General features: G+C 33.3%; 1 protein-coding gene across 7 annotated transcripts in view; it reads left to right on the forward strand.

The window, feature by feature from the left end:
- The window catches only part of Eip74EF (Ecdysone-induced protein E74), a 308,952-nt gene that overhangs the window by 225,543 nt on the left and 62,554 nt on the right, over positions 1-20,855 (forward strand). For 2 of the 7 annotated variants that reach the window (XM_065343712.1, XM_065343713.1), the window contains exon 1: positions 18,599-19,159. The exons of the other annotated variants lie outside the window; for them this stretch is intronic. In XM_065343712.1, coding sequence (XP_065199784.1) covers positions 18,928-19,159 — 232 coding nt within the window. In that variant the 5' untranslated portion in view covers positions 18,599-18,927. Of the gene's footprint in view, positions 1-18,598; positions 19,160-20,855 lie in introns of those variants that run through there. 7 annotated transcript variants of the gene reach the window in all.

A 20,855-nucleotide genomic window follows, 5' to 3' on the forward strand; every position in this document is an offset into this window, starting at 1 on the left:
TTCAGAAATTTCACCACAATCCGCTATTATTGGGTCAGTAAACTTGGCTGACAAAAATACCTATACCAAGGTTTTCTCTGTAATGTTACCGAACGCGACAAATTTCAGCCACAGCTGAGCCGAAAATGTCGTATAGATTGTTCGAATGTATAATAAATGATGAGAACCTGCACGTACAAAGAAGTCTGTTTTTGTAAACCACATACACATTAAAGATAACTGTCTTCGGACATGACGCAAGATAGGTCGTTCACCGTCCTTGTGTCTTTTATGTGAAAATGTCTCTGTCGTCGCAAAAAAAAAAAGTACCCCAATAGGTTTCAGTTCCGCTATAAATTTCCTTATTTGAATACACTTTGCAGTGTATTATTCGTATAAGTATACAAAACACAACGTCAAACACTTTGACTATTGTAAGGATAGATTACCTACCTATAAAAATGACTCTTGTTTATAGATTAGACAATCATTTAAAATGCGCTGGTTTTTTGGTGGGAAAATGTGGAAAGATCTCGTGTAACGGAAAAGGTACCAAATTATTGGTTTTTTCACTTGTTCGACAGCGAAATATCAAACGTGAGTCATTTCTTTTCAAAATACGATAGCATTAGTTTGAAAATTACACTTATACCTGTTCCACAAAATGGGTAACTGATAGCATATTTTTTTATCGGTCAAGTCGTACTGTGTAGAGTGGAAAAACAGCGTGTGGTAGTACTTCGGTCATTTTTATATTGGTTCTTGTAAATTATCTTGTGGCAAGTTTTTGAATGGGTACGGATCAATGATTTTGTATATTTTGGGTTCTGTTCAACGTTGATCAATTTTTAGAACCCTTCTTCCCATTCTGGATGAATGCTCTAGCATTGGAAAAACTTACCAATGATGTACATCTTGCGAATTTATGAAAAGTACCTATTTGAATTTAGATTAATTATGAGAGAGGCATTGGTTGATTGAAGGATTCATTTTTCCCTCAAAATTATACCTATCTACTTTTTCTGATCAAAATGTGAAATCAAGGTCAGATTTTTAGAGAATTTTGCTGTGTTGAAACTTGAAAGTCAAGTTCAGTATTCACTTGGCTCAAAACGCAAAAACTTTGTCCACCATTTTTTAGTAAAAAATTATTGTTTGAATAATTTATTGCGGGAAGTAAAAAAAAGGTTTAGTTTTTAGGGAGTTTTTTTGTTCGTGGAGACCCTACTTCCAATAACTCGCGGATAGGGCAAGTTTATTATTCAATATGGGGGTACATGTTACCTGGGGGTTTCTTACCTACACAATTATACAACCTTAACACTAAACAACATAACAATTAACTTTGAAAGCCCTTTCTGCCTACCCACAAACGATAGAAATAATCTTAGTCTGATCTGTAGTTGAATGAAACATACAGTATACTAGATAGTGTATTTTTTCTGAAACTTTAATCCTTCCTGCCTTCTGGATTTCTTTGTAGTCCTATTCAAGTATTTCTGCATTTTCTGTACAGGTGTCTTTCGAAAGTCGAATATGAGTAACTTGAGTAATCTTTATCGCCCAAAGTACACAAAAACACAACTGAGTCATTCCTGGAAACTTATTCAAACCTCATTTTGTCTCTTATCATTTATTTTGACATAAGTAAAACCCTTGTACTAGGAAACCAAATCAGGAACAAAACAAGTTAGGTATTACACTACATAGGAAATATATTTATTTAAATTCCGGGAGGAAGAACACATCCACAAATTAGAACTGCTATTGTAAATATGGTGACAGTTCGGCTTGCTCGAAAATGAAAAATACCTATTTATTACAATACAGCATTGTTTTTCGGCCTGTATAGGTGATAGGCAAGTACATAAAAGTATGCAATATGCATGTGCCACAAACGACCACAAAACTTCCATGTCCTATAAACAAAGTCCAAAACCAATTTTTTCCTGGTACAGTTTCATTTTAAGTATGTATAGTAGGAAAAAAATCAGAATGCAGGGCAAACAAAAATATGTTAATAAAAATAAACTCCATTAAAGATACGAGATGATGAGATGATTTCCTTATTTAATATAGATTAGGTATATTCTAGGAGTGAAATGAAGCGATTAAGCAGGCCAGCCGATGGTCAGAATGAGAACAAAGTAAATATAATGTAAATGTTTTATTTCAAAGGTCACCTTTGTAAGTTAAGCGTCTTGATAATTTTCTTTATTTTCTAATTTCGTTCTCGACGTTTGCATTTGTATTTATGTAGATTACACTGAAGTTTAATAATTACTTACAGTTCCGTGTTTTCACTTTTATCTCCATCTCGATTTTTTCGTTTCTTCGCCATGGTTTCATTAGGTACCTATACCTACCTACTTGTGTAAAACAAAAATTGTCATCCATCTTTAAATTTATCAAATATAAGTATAAGTAATTAAATACATATAATTATTCAAAAAATATTCAACACCTACTCATCTGCAACAACCAGGCACATCTGTCAATAATTTCTCGTTGAGGCGCGTGAAATCATCCCTTTTCACTTCTCACCCTACAAAGTGCTTGGCAGAACAAGTGATTTGATACTTGAAGCTTTTCGTGAAAAGTTTCAAATTTTACTTTCACGTGTCTTTAGGCCTGACATGCCACAGCAGATAGATGCTCGTTTTTGTTGAAAGCGTTATCGATTTCATATTGAATTACTAATTTAACAAGATGCTGTATTAGTTGCTTGTTAAATTTATCTTACTTTAATTATTGATGTAAAATGAAAAAAAAGGTGTAATTATAATCTACAGAAATGGGCAATGTTGGGTCCTTATAGGATCACAGCACTATTCTATTATTTGTTTATTTGTTGTCATGCACTATATTGTCAAAAGACAAAGGAACTGAAAAAATTAAATTTCACATTAAAATTTATATTTTTTAATAATTATGACTAACTATCTGCTTTCAAAAAAGTGCATAAGTAATTAGAATAGGTACAGTATTTGTGAATCATATTGCTAGTTATATTGTAAGTACAGTATTTTACTTGCTGCAGTTGCATAAATATTTTGTGATGAAACTTTGGTTCATGTTACTCTTTGCTAAATTTATACGTCTTGAATTTTCAAATTTATGGTAACTATTAAAATCTCCTTCATTCCCTTTACCCCTTACAGTTCTTTAGAGAACTGGAGCAGTAATTTTGGGATCGTATTCTTCATTAGATCCTGAGAGGTCTTCATTTTCAGAATTTAAGACTTCCTTGCAACTGCCTTTGTCAATAATAGGCCTCCAATGTGCCATGTTTTCATCCAGGGACATCTATTCCTTAGTGATGTTGATTTAAACAATTTTATATCAACATATATCACAATATTTTTTCAAGGGATATTGAATCGTCAATATGAATGAGTATCAATATCTTCAAAATTTCCTAAAAAGTACCTACTTTTCTCATTTTTATACCTTGTCATTTACATTTTATTTTGAACTAACAACTATGAAAAAATTAGTATTATGTCAGAAAGTTTTTTTCATTAAGCATACTTATAGATAGGGATTTGACGAGACAACTGTAGCACCTGCCCACTAGGAAATAGTATGGAAAAAACGAGTTTTTAAAATGCAATTTTGAGAAGGAGTTTTTGTTTAATGGGCAAAAATAATTTTTGATTAAGAAAATAGAGCACTTCAGCTTTGATATGAAGTTAAAAAACAGATTTAAGATGATTACTTACTTACCCATATAGGTTGTTTTCATACATTTTCTATTGATGGATATTTTATTATTGTTAGGTACCTATAATATAGTTGATATTGATTTTCCATACCAATATTTCAATACTTATTGGATCTCAATTCTCATATTGATATATACTTATATATATGTATTATATTGTTTAAGATATCGATATATCAGCATCACTACATTAAATTCTTCTTTGGTAAAATCACTTGGTGGAAAAATATCACATATAAAATTCAATGAAAACGTATACAAAACTTGCTATTCAATGAAGAAATGGACTGATGTTTCAATAACAATGTACCAAGTCTTGATTTCATTGAAGGATGAATTTTAACATTAGGTTAAATGTAGGAAATCTGGACTGTGTGAGTGAGACATTTCAATAATACATACCCATAAGTATATTAAACTAATGATAAGTAACTTCATCAGGTGGATTATTAAGCAAAGTTTGCTAAAGTACAGTAATCAAACAATTTTAATTCAAACCTTTTAAATACAACATACCTACATAACAGATGAGATCAGTGGCCATTTTATGTAAAAGTCAAAAACCCCCAATTTAAGGCGAGATTTAATTGGAAAAATTGAGCTGGTTGTTTCTATTTCTGTGTAGTTTCATATTTCGCCTAGGTGTTTGCTCTCTTGGAGACTTTATGGATTCAAGTATCCTTTTGTTTTGATACTCTTGTAGTTGAAAAAGACATCACCGCAGAGTCTTCTTCAGTTATTTGCATTTTAATTAAGTCGTTCTTAATTTTTGATTGACTGCCCAAAAATCAGAAGATTTCTAGTAAGTAAGTATTAAAGAATGAGGGTGAAATTGATTTTGAAAAAAAAACCACTACCTGAAACACTCGAAAAAACAATACAAACAATAGTCTACTAAAAAGAATAAAAAATTATCAAAGTAATTAAATTTAATATATGGTACGTATGCTTGAAATGAAAAACAGAAAATGCCAAAAAATCAGAAGCATTTTCTAATATTGAAAAAAAAATAAATTAAAACAGAAAAAATTAAATGCAGAGGAATGGAAAAATGTATCGAATTGATTATTGAAATATTTATTTGCTATTTACCGCGGTTGTTGCTCCCATTTTCAGAATTGATTTTTGGAGTCTCGAGTTCTTTCGAATATTGTAAATGCCTACAGTAAAAACCACGTTGAAAAAGTTTCGCAGAAATTTGAAAAACAAAATTCTCATAATTAATTATCAAATTTAATTAATAATTTTACAAATGAGCGAGGGCCAAAGTTACCATTATTTTTTAGGTAGGTATAAGATAAGAGTCTGAATACGTGTGTTCCTTTTCTGACTCATCGTTACATTTTAATTACTTTTCAAACGGATATCGTCGAGTAATTGGATCATATTAGCGTGTTTAAAATACCTGGATGAACTCTTACTCTCATCACTCTCGCTCTTTATAATGTTAGCTTAGGTAAATACTCGTATACTATAAATGTACATAGACATTAGACAGATACGGTGTGCATGGTGCATCGCGTAACTATGGCATTACTGAAGCTCTCAGTTTCTACAAACGTAAGCGTTATAATAATAAGTACTACATGATTATAGTAACTATAGTAAATCATCGTCGTCGTCGTCGGTACATCGTACATACTCGTACTATAAAACATAGCAAAATATACGAGTGAGTACGCGATGGTGAATCGGTTATACACAGTAAATATGCACGTCTAATTTTACGAATCGGCGTATTTAACGAGTAGGAAAGCGTCTAGTCGGCAAGCTAAAGGGGCTGAATAGACGATATTGCCGAGTGGAAGGTGGAAGGTGGAAGCGGCGTATAGTAATGTAACCTACGCGTAAACAATGTGTACTTACCTATAGAGCAGAGCGCGCGAATTACCGCCAATTTAGCTCGATATCTAGATAAGTAGGCTTGTTAAAAAGAGAATCTATTGTGAAAAACAGGAATCAGAGTGGAAAACTACTTATGTAGAAAAAACACGCCGATATCGCCTTATGCCTTACGCCTCGATACCGGCTTTTCTGCTCACCGCTCGCGATTCGCGATCGCGAATCAGTGGGTGTTAAAGTAGCACTATGAGATTGTGGCTGAGACGGAGGAGCGGGGTGTTTTTTTTCTTCTGTTGTTTCTGTGTCCCGAAATATCGCTATTTCTGTGTTACGTGGATGGCTGCAGCGATAATGACTGGAAAATATTAAAACGTTGGCTGGATAGATAAAGTAGGTGACGTGTAGGATTATGTAATTGAGACGAATTTGGAGTATTTTTTTTTTTTTTTTTTGGTATCGTCTGTTGGAGTATTCTTAGGGTATTGGTTGTTCGAAGGATTCTGTTGTTTATTAGGAGTGATAGTGTAATTTTAGCTATTTTTACAATTTTATCCCAAATTTGAATTACATTTTTCAAATTTTTTGGTCACTTTAATCCCTTTTTTCACATTAATGGCAATTTCTCTCATTTCTGCGCAGCATTCGATTACAATTTTATGAATTTCTTTTTCAAATTTTTGAAATTTTTTTGATGAATTTTCCAATTTTATTTTTACATTTAAGTAGATATGAAAATTTTCATGTTATTTTGACTTGAGCAATTTTTGTGATATTTCAACAAAATGTCTTTAATATTTTATAAATTTTTACATGCCCTTTTAATACCTAAATTTTTTGCATTTATCGCAATTTTAGGATATTTTATGCATTTTTGGTCATTTTTCAGAAATGAAATTATGCAATTTTATCAACGTATAAGAGTAATTTTCAAGTACTTTTTTCCATTTTTGGGACAATTTTATTCACATTTCGAGAAAATCTTTCATGGGGTATTTCTATCTTTATTTACCTAATTGCATACTAATTTCATCATTTTTTTTTTATCAATAGGTAATACTATTTTAATTGTCAAAATTTCAATCGTTGAGGACAATACAATTCAGAGTTGAAAAATCTTCAAAATTGATGGCCTTTTCTGAAAAATTTTTGTTTTTGAGTAGAATTAATTTAAAGATTAGTTTATCTCCGATAATTGGCACGTTTAATTATTCCCTGTTACTGGCAAGAAATTTTTTTCCTTCAAATTTTTGAAGCTAAAAAAAATTTGAACTCTGGGAATCGAATAAGTACGGTACGTTTTAAAATATATCCAGCCAAATGTCAACTAAACTTCCAAAAATGCTCTCAGATGATCTAGGGGTATAATTGAATTCCTCTTCAAGGGATATAGTTGAATTCATGTGCTGGTTTTTTGTAAGCTGGAGAAACTTCTTCACCGTACACACAAACATCATCAACATTATAATTCACCTAAATAAACAAACCATTCGTTCAAACCTGCCAAAAGAAAAAAAGGAAGCTATCGTATACTTTTTTTCATACCACTGACTCATTGTACTCGCTTTCCATTTTCCCATCTTCTTGTAATTTTTCCACGGTTTAGTATATGGTGACGCGAGACGAACCGACGGTGTACGTAGCATGGCCCATGGCAGGGCAGGGCAGGCAGAGCAGCAACGATGACGATCCTTTCTTCAAAATGTTAACCATAACTACACAATCCCACTCTTACTATCGACATCGACCTCTGTAGCGTAATCGTAACTTCTTCATCTGTTGCTGCTGCTTCAATTTTACAACCATTCATCCTTCGATCTCCTTGGCCGCCTATCGTCGCAATTTCGTTGCGACATTCTATTTAAATTTACAGTTCACCTACTTTCATCTTCGAATTATTGAAAGCGATTTTTCATTAAACGCGAACGCGTGCAAGAAAGAATCAATTCTCTTTATTGTGCCCTCTTTGAGAACCTATGTAAAGTTAAAATTGTTATCCGAGTACCTGCAGGTGGAAAGGTATGATCGCTGGTTTGAGATTACCGAATAAAATTGTACCGAAGTTGATTGTTTTTTGAAACGTTTTGTCAATAAAATCACAACTGAGGGGATGAGGGACGATAATCGTGTACGTGAATCAGTGAAGAAAAAATTTGAATTTATTTGTGGGTTGTGGGTTCAGAGATTCTAGGAACTATTCAACTCGTGTGCGGAGATTACGGTTTCTAAAAATAGGAAATATGTTTTAATTATTTGTGGCGAATTGTGATTTGTGATTTTAATTGTTGTTTTTTTTTCATGTTTTTCAGGTAAGATGATGGTTTATGAAGAATGTACTGTGATAACAAGTTGTAGACTTGGGTAGATGTTGAAGCATACCTATTGAGTAAGTGAACAATTTCCTGGAAGGATTTTTAAAAATGAAACTTGATCGATTTAAGAAAAAAGTTAATTAAACTTTTTTTCAAGTTTTATATTTTTTTTTAAAAATTGTAAAAAATTTTTAATAAAAAAAAAAAAAGATTGAAGAAGTAATGAAATGAAACTGAGGCTTTTACGAATTCTTCCATGAACCAAATTTTCATTACAATTTATGCAATTTAATTCTGTGGGGAAAAAATAGTTCTGGGTTAATTCGAGCAAAATTAGGAGAAAATTTGACTTTTGAAATGGTATGCAAAAAAACTGTCAAATTTCTGGTTATTTTTAGCTTCTAAATCATGGCTTTTATTATTTTTGCTGGGATGCAATTCTGTTCGATATTCGTGAAAAGCATAATTTTCTTGTCAAAATTGGAAATCCCCCCCCCCCTTCACTTCTCATATCACAACTTTTAATTCCATTCTATCGTATCGAGTAATATATCTATTTTGAGCTAAAACAAAAAGTGAAAACGAAAGATACAAATGAATAGGCAGAAGCACACATAGAGAGAAACCAGGCGATAGCATCGATCACTCCTACACTCCTTTCAAGTATATCTACCTCGAATTTCCTCGAATCGTGGAAAAAGCCTAGAGACAGAGTGAGAGATACGTGTGCTTCATCTTTGCTATCTTCACAACGTTTACCTCCTATAAACACGTGACAAATTGATGAATGTGGCCGGGTGCACGGCTGCACGCTTCTAAACAATCGACGGTTGGAAAAAATTCGTACCTTGTTTCCGTTTTTAATCGGCGACCATTCGAGCTCGAAATATGGAACAGGTACTATTGGTACCTTGGTCGAATTTTTTTCATCGTTGTAGTAGAATTTCGATGGCTTATAGAGGAGAATTGTTACGCGTTATTTGGCTCATTTACGCTACAATAGTCCGAGTCGGTACCGTTGTACGTGTTTACAAATATGGCTGGCTCGTTTTATCGCACTAATTCCAATAATTTTCATCCAGATGAATTCCCTATGGTTGTGTGAGTCGAAATTGTAGGTAATTCTCGATCGATAATTTTCGTGTTAGTTTTTCAAAATAAAGAGCGAGAAAGAGAGGGAGGGAGAAAAAAAGTAAAAGGTACATTCACGATGGTCATTTTCGATGTACTAAAAGACAACATCGTAAATTTAAACACGCAGGCAAAGGCAAATTAAAAGTGACAATGCAATTAGAGCGATTCGGCAGGCAAATAGTACTGGTACATATAATTTCGCAAACGACGAGTACAACTCGCTAACTTGGAATAATAAAATTCCGCTGCGACAAAACGTTAATTACATTTCCTTATTGATGCTGATGCGACCATGTAACGTGTACGTGCGTATTTTCGGCGATGAATTTTTTTTCCTTCGTGTATTCGCAAACGTGTGTAGGTGTTGAGAGAGCGAAGAAAAAAATGTTGAAAATTTAATCGATTATAATTACACGCGATCGACCAGCACCACCAGATGCCTCTCGATGTTCATGAATTCGCCAAGCAATGTGTGTTTTATTTTATTGCTTCGTAGGTTATTTGGATGCTGTCGATGATTGTGTTTCACGATGATTGGTTTTTAATTGGTTTTCAATAGGGTGACATTTGACATTGGTTCGAATATTATGTTGAAAAGTGCGGATCTTTTTAATTTTTTGAGAAAAGAAATTAATAAATTTTTGATATTATTATTGCGGAGTGAAATTCGAGAAGAAAGGGTGTTCAAGTTCATGGTCAAACGGAGTGAAAATAATTCAAAGGTCGAATAGGTGAAAATTACTACTGAAAACTTGGATTTTCCTACCAGAAATGTGTTGCCAATATTTGCTATTTTGATCAAATAAATAGCTGCTTGCCTCCTGCTTCTGGTCGATTTTGCGAAACCCGCGTTGTCTATCGATTAAATACTTTGCATGTGAGACAATATCACTCTTAAGTAGATAAAATGCTACGTAGGTGAGTTGCATTTCCATTACCAATCTGTCTAGCAATTTGTAATGTTCAACTTTAATTACTTTTTTCCAAGTCATTTCCGGTATACTAGCGTATTTGAAAATAAATTACATTCGCGTGGGTCTATAAGTAGACCATTTTTTCCCCCTTCGTTTGTCTATGTAGATTGCAACGCAAATTCGTCGTCTGCACAGACGTAGACTCGCGGAAGATTTCTAAATAGCTCACGTTTCCGTTAAACGTTCTGCAATTGATATTCTCTGCTCGATTGTCAACACGATGAAACGTTTTTTTTACTCGTGTAATGGCTGGTTAAAAAGAGTTAATCCGAGTTCTATGTAATTGCATTTTATAGCCTCGATTTTCAGTGTAGGTACCAGAAAGGTTGGGCTATCGAGGAAAAAAATGGAGATTTTTTTGGATGGAAAAAAATTGTTCAATCTTTCTGTTTCTAAAATTCTCTCGAAATATCTCAATAGTATAGGTAAATTCCTTGGAAAAAATTGATCTATATTAGTTCTGACTGGAAATGGAAAGTTTTACATGAGGGATGATACCTCCCCAGGCCCCCTTCTTTTTACCACACATTGTCTTCTCTACTTCCTGTTTTGGTATTTTTGGTTGATCATCTCCACTCATCCATTCCAAATTGAATATTTATTTACGCCATGTAGGTACACGTTTACAGGAATAAATATCTTATGAAAAATAATTCGATTGATTAGGTTTTTCAGTAGGTACTCTACCAACTGTATAGTAACTATTGAAAACTTGGACTTTGTCACGAGGCAAAACATGGCTTCCTGATTTGGACAAATAGGTACATATACATATCTCAAACACTCAGTGAACTCGAATAGATTTTGTCTGCCTTCTCGATGTATAACGGTCATTTAAGCTAATCGTCTTCAAAAACGAGGAAAATTTTCCATAAACGTGAGGATGACCGGATGAGCGATTTGCGTTCACGTTGTCTTTTTGTTTAATGGGAGAGGACGAGGAAAAGCCCAATAACAAAATATTATTGAAAGCTTGGACTTTGACACGAGGCAAAACATGGTGTCCTGATCTGGACGAATAGGTACATATCTCAAACATTCAGTGAACTCGAATAGATTTTATCCATTGCCTATGCCTACTCGATGTGACGGTCATTTAAGCTAATCGTCTTCAAAAAGGGGGAAATTTTCCATAAACGTGAAGATGAGCGATTTGCGTTCACGTTGTCTTTTTTTTTTGTTTAATGGGAGAGGACGAGGAGAAGCCCAATAACAAAATATCATCGTGTGGTACATACCTACGATGGCGGCGGCGAAAGAATTAGCCGAGTCTGGCCTGTAATTACACGTACGTACGGCTAAGATTAGATTAAATGCTTCCTGTTTTTATTTTTATTCTCTATACGAGCACGTTTCCACTCTTTTTTTTTTTTACGTTTATAATACTCGTTCCTTCTTCATCATTCTATCGTTTTACTAACGTAACAAGTAACCAGTTGAGACTTAATTGAAACGCTCGCCAAGGAATAAAGTTTAACGCCGGATCATATGGTTGATTCGTGTTCACGTTGTCGTTGTCGTATATGAATACGTTGAAGTTTCTTACATTGTGAACTCGTTAAATATTTTTGTACTTATGTACTTACTTGGATACATTTTATGCCGAGAATTAATTCGTGGAAATGAAAAGGAAATTTACTCCTATATCTGTATATGTCAACTTATATGTATGACTGAGTAAATACCACGATGCAATTTCAATTGTTGAGAACGAAAATTGCTACTTTTTTAATCGTTTAGTTGAATAAATTGATTTAAATTTATAATAAAAATAACGTGGGAACGGAGGGGGAGATTGGAGATGACCTATACAAGGTGGTTTGAGTGAGGTGAGGAACTGCTCTTACATTGACCTATTGATAGAATTTTTTTTTCAGGGATCTGTAAGTTGGCATATCTATAAAACGGAGTTTCTGGGGAGAAGTGAATCTTAGTCTATTGATGGGAAATTTTATACTCTACAATTATTTACTTATTTTTTTTCGTAGGTCCTTTGGGTTGGGTTTTCTCTGAAATTGTCTTCTTGTTGGTAATGAAAAAAATCGAGAAAAATATCAAATTTTACCAGACAATTAATTCGAATTGAATTTCTCATTTTTTTCTAAAAATACATAAAAAACAATGCCTCGCCTACCCATAATTGATCGGTACTGATGGAAAATTTTGAGCTCAATGATTTCATTTCCCCTCATTTTTTTCTAGTCGATTTTTCGCAATGACAAAATTTTCAAAACCATATTTCTCATGAAGTCGTGACTACTGTAGTTTTTTGAATTTCGCTCAAAATACCTCAAACTCAAAGCCTCTCCCTCCTCCTCCCCCCCAAAAAATTGAAAAATTGACACTTTGCAGAAGAAAAATTGTATTCGTTACAATATTGTTTCTCTACCATTTTTTTTGGTAGCACTCTTAGTTTTGTTCAAAAATTTGATTTTTAGCGATGAAAATTTTTAAATCCCATTTTTTCTAACAAATTTTGCTCAAAATACTCATCTTGAAATCTAAACCTTCATCTAAAAAAAAAAGTTATGAGACTCTCCTGAAGAAAAACTTTATTCTCTTCAATTTTGTTCCTTTTTATTTTTTCGTAAGACCATGCATTATTTTTGCCCAAAAATTCGGGTTTTTGCGGTGAACAAATTTTCAAAACAAAATTCCCTATGACTACTGTTTTTCAATTTTTGTTTTCTTAAAACATGTTAAACTCGATCCCCCCCCCCCACACACACACAAAAATATGACACTACTGAAGAAAACTGTAATTTCCCACAATTTTGTCCCTCTTTATTTTTGTCATAATAGGATCCTTGAATTTGTTCAAAAATACGATTTTTGCCATAAAAAATGTTAAAAAACAAACTCATCCCTATTTTTTAAAAATTTTGCTCAAATATTTCTTACAGTCAAAGTCCTTTTCTTGAAAATTTATGACCCTCGACTGAAGGAAAACTTGGTTCTCTATACCTTAGTTTTACCCAAAATTTGTTTTTTTTCTGACCATGAACAAAGTTTTAATAACCAAATTTCTCGTTACCGTTTTTTTTTTAAATTTTTGCTCAACATATCCCAAAGTCAACGCTCTCTCCAAAAATTTATAATATAATTTTCTACAACTTTGATCCTCTTCGGTTTTTTGTAGGAGCCTTGGTCTTGCCAAAAAGTTTGGAAAATTCTAAAAAAAAACTTTACTCTCATGTGGCCATTTTTTTTGAAATTTTGCTCAAAATAACTTGAAATTGAAGCCTTTTGAAAAAATTATGACATTCTACCGAAGAAAAATTCCATTCTGTACAATTTTGTTTTACTTCATTTTACTCGCAAAACTCATAGTTTTGGCCAAAAATTTAATTTTTCGCGATCAATAAAAATTATCAAACCCAAATTTTTTATGGTCAATATTTTTTCAAAGTCAGAGCCCTCTCCCTCCATCCGAAAAAATCGTGACATTGTACTGAAGGAATATTCCACAATTTTGTTCCTCTTATTTTTTTTTCAGGGTCCCTGATTGAGCCCAAAAATGAATTTTTTGCGAAGACACAATTTTAAAAACCTCAAAAATCTACGAGTATTTTTCTTTTAAAAAAAATGGAGGTTGTGCAAAAAAGTGGAAAGGAACCAAGTTGAGAGCATAAAATTCTGAACCAATAATGTTCGATTTATTATTTTTTTTTTTTCAAGAGAGAGGTTTTATTTTTGACATATTATGACCCTCCTTCCAATGTTAATTTTTGGGTTTCAATCAGTCTAGCTCTGCTTGAACTGGTTTTTGAGATCTGTTGTGGAAGAGAAGAGAGGTGTAGTGGTAGGTCTTGGCATTCAAGCATCTAGACAACTGATTCTCGTACGAATCTTCCTTTCCCTCCCCTCCACACACCCATCATTTTGGATCAGAAACTCAAAACTGAACAGATAGAAAAGGGTGTCATCAGTGTCATCAATCCTCTCATCTTGTTCATAATTTGAGTCAAGGTTACGAACATCAAAATGCTAGGAATCTCATCTCATCGTTTACCCGAAACACCTTTGAAGCTTTTTTTGCTCATCAAACTATAAACGATCAAAAAAAAAACCAACAACACTAACGACATCGAGTATAGGAAAATAAAAAAGTTAGGAAAATATAACTCGAACATATTAGTACACAGATGGGTTGCTATTTCCTGTATACGAAATGCCGGATGTGACTGCGTTTTTCGGTGGGCGTAATTTCCACTTTATAGCTCGTTCCCAAGACGTGTACGAAGGAAATAACAATAGAAAAACAGACACAACCAGTTAATAATTATCTGCGTTTTGTTAACGTATACACAGGTAACGTCATTATTCACTACGTACCGTATCGTTAACCATCAAGTGCTAGCGCTCGCTGGCCGAACCTCGAGCCTGATTCTCTTTCTCCACGTTGTTGTCGGCTTCTGCATGTGCCTGCCGCTGCGCTGGTGCCCTACAGGCCAGATTCAAAGCTCTATTTCAAAAGCACATGTTCGGTTACTAAATAATATGAACTGGTTGCAATCTGAGCTGTCTTACTCACGAGTTGCCTGTTGATATCACTATACTATAGTTGAATGATAACGATTTCGGATATAGAGATATGTTTATTCTGATGTAGGTATAGGAATTGACAAAGATGAGGAAAAAAGTAGGTCTGGTAAATTCCCATTTTGCGATAGGGTTTTCTCTTTTTTTTCGTAGGAAAACGCCACGTCGCTTTTGTCGTATCGCTGTAGGTATGTTTAAAGGTATTGATTTTCAATACAGGAAATAGTGGGCTTTGATATTGAGTATTGTCTGTGTCGTAATTGAAGCGATCGATGGAGCTTTTTTTCGGCGTCGGTATCGTACTCGCTTTTGTACGTTTCAAGTTCACCGCGTTTAGCTTTTCAGTCAACTTCCTTGAAATATTCAAGGTGACGTTGAAAGTTTTATTCGACAAAGGCCTGGTGGTTTTTTGCCTTTTTTTTTTGATGCGGTGTATTATGGGTAATGTTATAAAGTGCTTATCGAATATGTTGACGATAAGAACTTGAAACAGTTACCTAATACCTAATGTTTTTTACATAAAGTTATTTTGAAAATTGATTTGTTCGATGTAAAAGGACTAAGGACTTGCGGAATGGAGTGAATTGAGTGGAATATTGGGCAATGTGTATTTAAAAGTAATAGAATTGAAATTGGATGAAAAATTCAGAAGCACAGATACTGAATTAAAAGAGATTTGTAATTATTGTTAAAGGAGTCACTATAGGTACTCTGAAAAATGAAATTTCAAAGAGTCTCACCCCTTTCCCCTCCGCTTCAGTCACCCTCCAACATGATACATAGTAGGTCTAGGAAGTAGGTACACTGTGGATTTTATGAATTTATCTGATCTTCTCGTCTCATTGATATGTATTTGAACTGAAAATTCCAATTACATCACTGTTTGTAAAATTTATTCTCCTGAAAAAATTTCCCTCGAGCTTTCTATCGATCTGGACTTTGATTATATTCGCATTAATTTTTCGTTTTCCTGTTTTAGTGTATGTACGTATGTACTCGTACTTGATCATTATTTATTTTTTCATTACCTCTATTTGTTCGAAAAAATGACTCTTCGTTTCATTCTACGTATGTTTAGAATGAGTATATAGAGTAATTTCCTATATTTTCTTTACGCATGTATCAAAAATACATACGTATTAACCTAACAATGATAAGTAATACTTCCGAGCTATTCTGTATCGAAAATTTCCTCGGAATGAAGACGTTATCATCGATACGTTATCTATATCTGTGTACAGTGGGAAATTACCAAACGTTACAATTTTTACACGTTATTTATTACACACATACCTATCAATCAGTTTTGACTGCTAAAAAAATTGATACTATTGAATGCATGTAGTTGCGGATATGGATGAAGAATTGCACGAGTAGGTCTAGGGTAGGTATAGATTGATTATTTCGTCAAGGTAGTTTTGATTACCGAATTTTTGCGGACTGTGGTGTAGGTAGCAGTGAACATGTAGATACGTGAATATCAACGTGGTCGGCGGAGGTATTCGGCGTAGTTTTTTTCAGCAATTTAACACGTTTGACGTCACTAGAGTAAATAAAATTATCGCAAATGTACCTCGAGAGCGCCGAGATAAATTAAAAGGAAGAGTTTAATTATGCGGATGAAAATACGAAACGAAAAAAAAAACAAAAAAAACACGATAGGTGGACAGTTATTATGTTGAATTGGATGTCACATTGGGCTTTAAAGTATAGGTAAAGCATTGGCTGGATGAAATCGATGTTTTTTTTGATTAATGGTTATTTTTATCCGATATCTCATTTCGTTTGAAAATTTGCATTTTGATTCTCTATTGGATTCGATTAATGAGCTGAAGTTTTAAAATCGAGTATTTGCGGACAGAAAAAAGTAAATTTTGACGCAGGTTTTGATACAGCATTTGATGGAATTCGCCATTACGGTTGCTGCCATGTTAGCGTGATTACGAGCTGCTGCTTTTTCAAAGAAATCAAATTCATCAATTTTAATCCTTGTATAGAAATTTAAGGAATGCATGAATCAGCTACCATGCACTTATATATGTACTAAAGAAATAGCACGCACCATGATTATATAAATTGAATTAAAAATGATAAGTACAATATTACAATATGATAACAAGTAATACTTCAGCGAAACCCTTCTTTGCAAACAGCAAATAGCTGACAGCTTTCGGTATCGAATTATCAATCGTCACTTCATCGGTTTTTGTGCGTGAAAAATTAGCACTCGAGTGCTAAAACATGCTAAATCGTTGTGACTCGAGAATCGAGATTCGAGTCTGTTTGACGAATCGGAATTGATTAAACATTTCGAATTTTTTTTCTTTTCTTTCGATATTACTATTGGACGTTACCTAATTGATAATTGATATTGATTGGATACATAGAACAATAAGTACTGGACAGACTGCGAAGTCAAAAATATTCTAAGAAGTAAGGATCACCAAAAATTTGTTGGATCATCCAGAAATTTGACCAGCTCTAAATACGTACAATGACATAAAAAATAAAAATTAATGTAAATTTCAAAGAAAAAAAATGTCGCAGAATTTTGACCAAATTCATTGGAGATTTTCATTTTGACTTGAAAGTTGCTCAACTAAAATTTTGACTTTGAAGGTGCCCCTGGAAGGGAGACGTAGGTCTTCAAAGAAGAGACATTTACGAAATAATTGCAATTTTTCGCTCTAGCTCCTAATACCCAACTTGTTTTCATTAGAAATGGAGAAATTGAGATTCTGCGTTCACTTGGGCCATTGCCATCAAAATCTAGGACCCATTTTAGAGTTCTACTGAGCATTTGAAAATTTTCAAATCACTTACGTACTTTTTGGGCAAATTCGTTCTTTGAAAATTTTTTCTTCTCGAACTATTTCACATTAATTATGCCAAAGACATCGAAAGATCTCATTTCTAAAATTGGGTACATGTTTTGGAACACAGTGGTGTGCATTTTTCGCAGACATAAATCGAGAAAAATAGCCAAAAACTTGTGAATTTTTTCTTATTTTTGAAATTGGCAATAATGACCGAAAAATTGGCACCATTGTGTTGCAAAATATTCTTAGAATAAGTATATAGAATTAGCTTGAAAATATGCCTCTAGCTTCAGAAATTATATTTCCCCGTATTTTAATATAATTGATGCGAAATATTTTGAAAAAAAATCCAAAACACGAATTCACTCAAAAATGAACAATTTGCGAATTTTCGACCACTCAGCAGAACCCTAAAGTGGTATTGGATTTTGATAGTATAATGGCCGAGGTCGATGCAAAATCTCAAACTCTATCTTTTAAAACAGGGTAATTTTTCCTAAAATAGGTTGGGTAGGGATTAGACCAAAAAAACACGATTTTTCCGAAAAAGCCACTTGGAGCCCATGTAGCCCATATCTTCTCTCCTGAGGTATTTCTGAAACTTGAATTTTTTCTGAATGACTTTCAACTTAAAATGAAGATCTCCACTGAATTTTAGTCACCACCCTTCGACTTTTTTTTTATCACGATGCTCCTTAATCGTCAATTTTTTTAACTTTTCGCGTTAATGATTACAAAATGAAGTTACAATTTTTGTAAAATTTTAAAATAATGTTACTTTGAAACGATTTTTGAATCATTTTTATTTTTTGTGGGTAATTTTGTAAATGTTTTGAGCAATAATTTCATATATTCAAAAAAATAATTTTTAGCAATATTTTTTCAAAAATCACTTTTGGCATTTTTCCTTTTCAAAACCCTGTTGAGTTGAGTTCCTGAAATTATATGAGACTTTTTGAAAACTTGAAAATTAAAAATCCTTCGATCAATTTCCAATATTTAGAGCACGGTATCTCCTTCGATTATAAAGTAATCTACATAATCAAAGGCCTGTGGTACCAAGAAGAAGAGCAATAAAGCGCCAAAGCGAATCGGCTCGTCGGTGGAGAGCGGAAAAGCCCCGCAGGGGGGTCCGCGACTCGCGATGGTGCGAACCCGAACGTTTTAGAGACGATTTGTACGTATCAGCCGAACATACACGGAGCGCGCCGAACGCTTCCGAGCCCACTGAGTCAGTGTGCCAGGACCCGCGACCGCAAATCTTCATGTTTTTATCAGTCGATTCGGCAGCTTTTCCGTTGTCCAACGTGCTGTGTAGTTAATTCTCATTGCGCGTACGATTTCGTTTAATTTTTTTTTACCGGCTTTTCGTGAATTTTAATTGGAAAATTGAAAATTCCACGTTAATTTATTATACTTGAATTTGTTTCCCGATCGTTTTATTCGGCCGAAGAATTGTTTCGATAAATTAAAAAATTGATCGCGCGATAATGAAAAATCAGAATGTGATTGTTTTACTAAAAATTTACTTTTATTATTAATTTGATTTGTTTTGATAATTATTGTGTGTGTATCGTGCGGCGTTAATTGTTATAATTGTCATCATGACTGCGGACATTGACTGTGTTCCGCTGGATTTATCCATCAATAAAAAACTGAAATCCGAACCGGACGATCCAGCTTTCAAAAAGTTGAAATCCGAACCTCCCGAAGATACTGAAAAATACTCGTCTTCTTGTAGTGAAGATGAGTCGTCCGAATATAATTCCGATCACCAAGAGCATCAAGGAGGAAGAACTTCGAAAATGTACAAGAAAAACCTCATCAAACGTTATTGTGAGTGGTCGCAATTTTATACATCTTTTCATTAATTGATCAGTAAAATTAATTCCGACGTAATCAGTCCACCTGTTGACTGTTGATCGCGAAAAAAAATAAAATCGTGACTAATTTGAAAAAAAAAAGATTGCGAATACCTGCCAACTTTTCATAATTGAAAGTGATCGTAGGAAGTGTGTGAGATTAGAGTGATTCATTGATAACGTTTGATAAGAGCTTTCAGTTCGGGTCACATTTGAAAAAAAATTGTATCGTTGCTCGTAATATCGATGAGTTATTTATTTTTATTAATTTTTCGAGTATTTTAATGATCGAGATGATGATGTGAGTAATATGGATTGATTCGTGTCAGTGGTGTGATCTTCGTAATAGATTAATAATCGAACAAATTGCGAGCATTTTTCATTCGAATGAGTTTGTATTGGTCAATATTTTGAATCATATCATCGCAGCAATCATAATAACATTCCAATCTTGCTAATTATATTTAGAATATAATCCTGCTAAATGTATAAAAATTGATAATTTAGAGCTGTGAAATTAGTTCCCATGAGATCCGAGTAGGTTTCTTGTTCCAATAAAGTGTATTATTACAAGTGCTTCTGATAATTTTCATATTCGAAGAATTAAATCTACGAGGAAATGAGCTCTACAGTCTTGAACACATTTCCTGAGATTACATTCTATACTCAAAGTATAATATTTCATGAAAATGATGCGTCATATGATTGTACTTCTGTAATTTACCCTAAGGGACCAGACCCAGAGAGAGAACATGAAGATCAAAAATATATTTCACGATCTTTCTGACTTTGTGATTTTGAAAGGATTTTCTCCAGAAATGGATTTAAAGCAAAATTAATTTTTTCAGTGACCCTCCTCTTCCCCCTTGAAATTAATTTCTAAAACTTACTCAAAATTCGTCTTATTCTTTTTGGTGTTTCCTTCAATGAAAGTTTGGTTACAAAATTGATAATTATTGTGGCCAATTTTAAATTCAATCGAGTTCCTAAAATTTTACGTCAAACTTGGAAAAAATGATCAATTTCCAATATTCAAAATTGGTACCAATTTTGTTCAACTTTTTTAGAATTTGAAAAAAAAATCAATGTTTGAAATTGACTTTCTATAAGTTTTTGAACACTTTTGAAAATTTGAAAAAATTCAATAGAGTTCCTAGAATTTTACAAGATATTTTGTCCATGATTCAGAAGTTTCCTTCGAAGGAAGATTTCACTCTCATTTTTCAAGATCAATTTTTCTCTACAAATTTCAGTGAGAAATTCCAAAAATTGAAACACTGCGAGTAATTTGAATATTTCTAGTTCAAAAATGCATTGAAAAATCCGAATCAGATGTAACTCGATTAATTTTTATATTATTGAAAAAAACTGACATGCAGGATTGAACCTCTTTCCCCTCACCATCTTTTGAAAAAATGTTCAACATAATCGAAGAATACCATTTCATGAAAATAATTACCCCTTAAGGGATGAAATCCAAAAAGGATTAACAACCAAGATGGAAGATCTCTCACGATCCTCTTTTCCTCCTCGCATATTAAAATAATTTTATCCTATGATTAATATCCTACATAGGTATGTAAAAATTACTCATCATACTTTTGATTATTCCAAAAGAGATCAGATCCCAAAAAAAAGGTGATAAGAGTAATGATGGAACATGGAATATA

Source organism: Planococcus citri, chromosome 1, assembly GCF_950023065.1.
Source record: "Planococcus citri chromosome 1, ihPlaCitr1.1, whole genome shotgun sequence".
NCBI classification, from domain to species: domain Eukaryota; kingdom Metazoa; phylum Arthropoda; class Insecta; order Hemiptera; family Pseudococcidae; genus Planococcus; species Planococcus citri.